Raw genomic sequence first — 6,870 nt, forward strand, 5'->3', positions numbered from 1 at the left:
GAATGAATTGCCCAGTGATAGTACGCCAAGCTTCCCTCTAAGATTTTTAAAGTTGATAGTGGGAAGAGACTTATGGTTTATCCATGCTAGAAACCAAGGACAGAGCAGGCAAGACTCTGAGAAGTAGGTGTGAAAATAATACATACTTTTAAGAGTCAGAGGAGAAATAAGACATTCAAATATTTAGCTGAATGATCTGCATACAAAAGTTGCAATAAATGTTACTATTACTAATGGTAATCATAGATGTAAACATTCCTGAATATCCTTACCAACCTGCAGTCAGTTCCTCATATTTTGCTATTTCTACCACCTTCACCTTTTCCTTGCTCTCCAAACACTCTTACATACACTTGACTTTGGTGCTCCTACCCTGTAACACAATTTTAGCCCCTAAATCTTTGTGTGGACTCTGCCTTGATTGCTTGATTGCTGCCCAGCTGTGATGGTCAGCTTTTCTCCATCTCGACAAAATTCCTGAGACCAAAAGCTTACAGGAGAAAAGACTGATTTTGGCTAATGGTTTCAGAGGCCCCAGTCCATGATCAGCTGCTTCTGTTTATTTGGGTCTGAGGTGTGGCAGAAATCATGGCACCTGGGTGAATGGTAGAGGAGGCTTCTTATTTCATAGTATCTAGGAAGCAGAGAGAGACAGGCAGGATAGGGGATTCGGTTTACCTTTTAAAAACACACTCTGCAATCTGCTTCCTCTCACCAGGCTGTCGAACGCCCCCCAAGCCCACCAGGCTTGGGTCTTTAACAAAAGAAGAGTCAAGACAAAGGCCTTGATTTTATTATAAAAAGTTTAATTCCTAGCAGTCAGGTGAGCAATCACAGAATGGCTTATTGTTGTGAGGAACACAGATCTTATATAGGAATTAGATTTGGGGTAACCAAGGAATCACCAAGGATATATTACTAACAGAAAGTAAGTACGGCCGCAGCACATTGCTGCATTACCTCACCAACTCCAGTGCCCAAAGACCAAACCAAAACTAACTTTCTAAAAGACCTGATTTATCATGGAGGCACAGCCTCTCAGCTCAAACCGCTAAAGCAGAGAGCTCAAACGCTCTTAAAATGACACTTCTTTTTTCCTATGCTCATGTCAAGCATGGCTCTCGACACCAGGCACCACCTTTCACTTCTTCACTCATTGTGTGATAACATATTGATGCAGTTAGCATCCTCATGATCCAGTCATCTCTCAATGCCTGGGCCACCAGCTTGGGGACATACTTTTAACCCATGAGCCATTTGGGGAACATCCCATATCTAGACCATAGCACTAGTCTATTCTGCTCTGCAAACTCATTCCTTAAGATTGGCTCACATATCCTTTAAGACATGCATTTCTGAGGATTCTCAATTAGATAATTGACTATGGTTTCTTTGTAGTAGCTCTTCACAAGTTATCTGCTTCCTGAAATCACAAGGCCTTTCAGGGCAAGAACTTTTTTTTTTCTAAGCTCTCTGTACTCAACCTCATCCTTGAATCATCATAAACATTTAATACACGTTAAAATGAATACTTGAATGAATTATGAACTATGCTTTCTAACCAAGTTCAGCCTGTCCTCTGCTGATCATAGCTGTGGATTTTGACACTTTTTGGTTTAGTAGAAAAGAGGGCGACCATCCCTTACTACATGCATTCAATTTCCCTCTTCAATAGAACAAAAGTAAGATTATTTTGCTTGATTCTCCGTTGCCATCTGGTGGATAAAAAGGTACCTGCATGTGCATACTTAAACCATGTTGAAGATTATTCCTGCTTATTAATATGGAAGTTTAAAAAAATATTTATTTTATTTGTTGTGTATTGCCTGCATGTGTGTAAATGCACCTGTGTCGTGCAATGCCCGCAGAGGTCAGAAGAGGGCATCCAATCCCCTGGAACTGGAGTTACAGACTGATGGTTGTTAGCCACCATTTGGGTGCGGGGAATCAAACCCAGATCCTCTACAAGAGCATTCAGTGGTCTTAATCGCTGAGCCATCTCTCCACTCCTTAATATGGAAGTTTTTTACTGTGTCTAGGCAGACTTCAGAAGCATAGTAAAGAACTTTCTTTTAATTATTCAGTTCTTGTGTATGGTGTCTTAATATTTTAAAAAGTGGGACAATCATGAATATGTTTAAAAAAATTAATTTGGCAAATAACATGTATGTTATTAAATATTGCTTATTTTCTAACTTATGTGATTTAAGATAAATGAATTAAAAATTTGAATATTAAATTTTCAATGTTCCAGTTAACAATGAGTTTTGATTAATTAATTCAGCAAACATTTATTGAGCACCTACTGTATGTCTGACATTTTTACAAAGTGCTAAAGAACCAGGAAAGGTATAATATCAGTCTTGTTCAAGTAACAAATATTTATGTTAGAGAAAAAATATACAAATACCATTTAAATTTTTATGCATTCCATTCTTTATGTTCATTGACTTGTTAATTGCATTTATAAACATAAATATAAAATTACCAGTTTGATTCAAGCCATTTGTATAAATTTCCATGGAGTATTTGAAACTAAAGTGATATTCTTAATAAGTTTTTATAAAACATATATATATATACATATGCATTCAATTTACATTTCTATAGTTTTATTCTCATTTATCTAAAAGATTTTTTTTTTAAACTGGAGCACTTAAAACTGACATTTGATGGGGCTGGAGTGATGACTCGGTGGTTAAGAACACAGCAGTTAAAGCACCTGGGATCAGTTCCCAACACCCACATGGTGGCTAACAACCTTCCATAACTTCAGTTCCAGGGGATCCAACTCTCTTTTCTGGCCACTGTGAACATCCCATACATGTAGTGCACTTACACACATGCAGGCAAAACACTCATACACATAACATAAATAACAGTTTTTAAAAAAGATTTAAAATTGAACTTTGATGTAAATGAAAAAGACCTAAGGTGAAAAAGAACCATCACAAAATCTGTGTACTTTTCTTTAATAAGAGGTTAAACTTCGTTCAAATCTTGAGGTAGATAATCATGCATAAAACAGCCTCTTTAAAGCAAGATTATCCACCTCTGCAGAGAACCAAGAGGTGCTCACAGTGATCAGAGTGGTTTTGTGTGGGAACCAAACACAAACACCTGCGTGGGAGATGTGCGTGGCTCTACTCTCCCCTTGCCTTGAGAGAGGGCTTTAAGCTAACAAGGCTCTTTAAAAACTGTGGAAGTATATGTTTTCCTTCTGAGACATTCCCTTCTAAATTTTTTTCATCAAAACTGAAATACTTATGCAGAACTCCTCATTACCTGATGACGTGTGTTAAATGGGGAATTACACAATCAAGCTATCATTTATAGACTTTTCATTTGAAAATTTTCATAGAACTTACACACACATCCAGATGTAATTTTCTCTTTAGCTGAAGAACTGGAAAAGACCCTGAAGATTTATCTACTTCTTAGGAAGAATACCATTAAAATATTGTATTAGAATGTGATATGTATATATGTAATTTTGTTTTCTCTACTTGAAGGAAAGATTTTTAAACAGAGTTCTTAACTTGATTTATAAATAACTGTGCAGTGACCAGTGATCTTTCTTCTTGGCTGTGGGCATACAATTTGTCCTGGAAAAGAAATCTTCATTTATTGAGTGCTTTATACATCATGTTTTTGATTGGTAAATAATGTCTGCCACAGGCATTATTTTTATCCTTCCTGCTTTACTTGAATGATGCTATGATTTGTTGGGATAGTCACTTTTATTTCTTTGCATTGGGTGCCAAGAAACTCAGAATCGACTTTTAATTCATCTCTACAAATAAAAGGAATCTTAATGCACATATTGTATCTTAACTTTATCCCTCTCTTTATTTGCAGTTTTATTATCATATTTTTATTAGCCTGTAATTACTCAGATTTACCTACATAAAATACTTATGAAAGTCTAGATTTTGATGAAGAGAAAATGATTGCCAGAGTGTACGAGGGTAACATGTAAAACATTGCTGATCACACTTGCCTTGCAGGGTGGCTGTGAGGATACAATGAAGTGATTGGTGCAAAGCACAGGCATATTACCTGACACATAGCAAGTACTCGATAAATTATGGTGTTTAAAGAGCATGAGTGACCTGCCTAGAAGGGAGAATGAATTTGCTTCCGGTTTTTCCAGCTCTCAGGTAGGTGAAATGCTCATATTGGATTCCATCTTCAGGAACTGATTCTCTGACAATGGGGACTAGGAGGCCACCCTATGCTCAAGTTTCCTTGTTTCAAATTCTCTCTGGTGGTGAACTTCCTCCATGGAATAGGACCATACAACCGCATGAGGGGATAACAAGGTGGGCTTTGGAGACAGGAACACATTGGACTTCTTTCTTGTGCAAGTGAAGGAGCCACTTGCTTTCCCTACTGGGGGCACTCCCATACATTTCTTAATAGAGAAAAACTCATTTTAGCTTTATTCTGTTGAATTTTCAGATGAGAAATTTAAAAACAATATTTCAGCCTTGATGATGCTTATCAGTTATTTTAGCCCACAGTTTCCTACAGAAAAAATTCTGATTAAAAAAATGACGAGTATAAGATACTCAGATGTGTCATGGCTGCAAGTCATAGTAAAATGGCCAGTGAGGTATAAATTCAATACCTTAAAGAAATATAAAGAAGGGTTAAGGCTCAAGAAAGGCAGCAATGTGAGTAGGTGAAGAAATGGGACAGTAAGGACTTGTGGAGGTCAAGTTTTATTTTAAACTCAGATTCTTTATAGTAAACCCATTTTAATGGAAAGAAGGTCAGGAACTTTTTTTTTTTTTTTCTCAAGAGCAGGTAAAAATTACTGGGAAATGGCTGGGGGTGCCGACAACACAGTGGACAGTAACAGGGATGACAGAGTATATGGGCTCCAGTGTGTGGGAGGGGAGGCTATGGGAGGGTGCCATTTGGGAAGTAGGTATATAGATGAATAAATTGTTTGGGATGTTCTGTGTGATATACACACACAAAAAATCAATAAATTTTACAAAAGAAAAAAAAATTCCTGGTTTTATTTGGGAGGTCTAGCAGGTGTCCATGCCTCTATTCTGCAGACCTGATGACTACTATCCAACATTTCAGAGCAAGAATCTGCCTTGAGCCCTTTCAACCTGTAAAATTGCACATTTATTCATTCATGGCTCTACCCACGTTATTTTATAATTTGTTTTGTTTTGTGTGTGTACATGTATGTGTGTACACGTGTGTGTGTGTGTGTGTGTGTGTGTGTGTGTGTGTGTGTGCACAAGTGCAGGCCAGAGTACAACTTGCAGGAGTTGGTGCTTTCCTTCTGTCATGTGACTCCTGGGATCAAACTCAGGTCATCAGGTACCTTTACCTGTTATCTTACAGGCCAGCCCTTACCTACATTAAAAGCATTCGTATCAATGTAAGAGGCCTTTCCTGCCTGAGTTGCCTCTCACACTTCTTACCCTGTGAACCTCCCAGTCATTTTTAGATCTTGGTGCAAGCCTCCCTTTCTTGGGGAAGCCTTGCCTCTCTCCACTCCAGGTGGTTAGGTCTTTCTGTTGTATCCCCTGAAAGAATCTCCTCACTTCAGATACCATGTTATGTGCTTAATTTCTTGACTCCCCACTAGCCCATGAGCACCCTGGGTGTGGGCACTGTTTCCTTTTCCTCACTGTTTATCCCTAGCACCTAGCACAATTGCCCAGAACACAAAAGACCATAGAACCACAAAGGTGCAGTTCTAGTCCTTGACTGTATATCTACCTGTCTAGCTATTGTCTTCTGGGGTAGAATTGAGGAAAGATTTTTTTTTTTTAAATTTCATGTATGAGTGTATTGCCTGCACCCATGTTGTACAATGCCAGCGGAGGCCAGAAGGCATCAGATCCCCTGAAACTGGAGTTACGGACAGTTGTTAGCTACCATGTGGGTGCTGGGAATTGAACCTGGGTCCTCTGGAAGAACAGTCAGTGCTCTTAACTGGTGAGCCATCTTTCCAGCTCAAGATTTTCTTTCTTTGTAAGCACAAACTATTTGCCTATTTGGATTTAAAGATGTGTCAGTTTATATTTACATAAGCAGGTGCATTTGCCGCTGAAATTATAGCTGTTCTACACAAGTAGGTATCCTTTTTTTTTTTTTTCCTTGCTAAAATAAGATCCCCTTTCAAGCCCTGTGTGCAGTTCTGTATCACTGTGGTGATGGTGGCTTCTTTTCCTGTCTCCTGCATCCTCTGGCAGCTCTCCATTTGACCTTGGCAGAGGTCAGCACAGTGTTCTGACCCGGTCTGGGCATAGTCAAGAACAAATCATGGTGTGGCCAAGGTGCTTTGCTAGAGGTCATTTTGTGACCTGCTTCACACAGCTTGCCAAGGATCGCTTGGTTGGCCACAAACTGTTGAGAAAGGGTTCCCGGTGCTGCCTGGCATCAGAAATATCCCAGGTTCGTCATTTTGCTTCAGGGGAGGGCTCGGGCTTTCTGAGGCTCAGGAAACTATTAAAATGATTTCTTTTAAAGGAGCCTGTGATACTGAGGCCCTGCAGCAATGTCATTATATACAGTCAAGCTTTTTATAAGAATTAAAAATAATTAACTTGCCAAACTGAGTCTTGGAGATGCAGAAGGATGAAGTTATTGTGAAGGGTCTGGTACAACCCTTGAATTTCTATCTAAATTTGTTATGAAGCTTTGTAAAACTACACCTGTCTTACCAAATCCAACTCTCTAGCAGGATGTTCCACCTTTCAGTGAACCTTTAAACTATGGTACAGTTTTTTGGGTTTACTAAATATGGAGCAAAATGCATGAATGTGCCTTTTAAAAGAGGCGATGGGGCTGGAGAAATGGCTTAGCAGTTAAGAGCACTGGCTGCTCTTGCAGAGGACC

At 38.9% G+C, this 6,870-nt stretch overlaps 1 protein-coding gene across 1 annotated transcript in view; it reads left to right on the forward strand.

The window, feature by feature from the left end:
* Window positions 1-4,103: 4,103 nt before the first annotated feature.
* The window catches only part of Ppm1l (protein phosphatase, Mg2+/Mn2+ dependent 1L), a 107,247-nt gene continuing 104,480 nt past the window's right edge, over window positions 4,104-6,870 (forward strand). Inside the window, exon 1 of the mRNA XM_008837875.2 lies at window positions 4,104-4,160. Within this exon, the coding sequence (XP_008836097.1) occupies window positions 4,104-4,160 (57 nt within the window). The remainder of the gene's footprint in view (window positions 4,161-6,870) is intronic.

This window comes from Nannospalax galili, unplaced genomic scaffold (genome assembly GCF_000622305.1).
Source record: "Nannospalax galili isolate Female #2095 unplaced genomic scaffold, S.galili_v1.0 scaffold491, whole genome shotgun sequence".
NCBI classification, from domain to species: Eukaryota; Metazoa; Chordata; class Mammalia; order Rodentia; family Spalacidae; genus Nannospalax; species Nannospalax galili.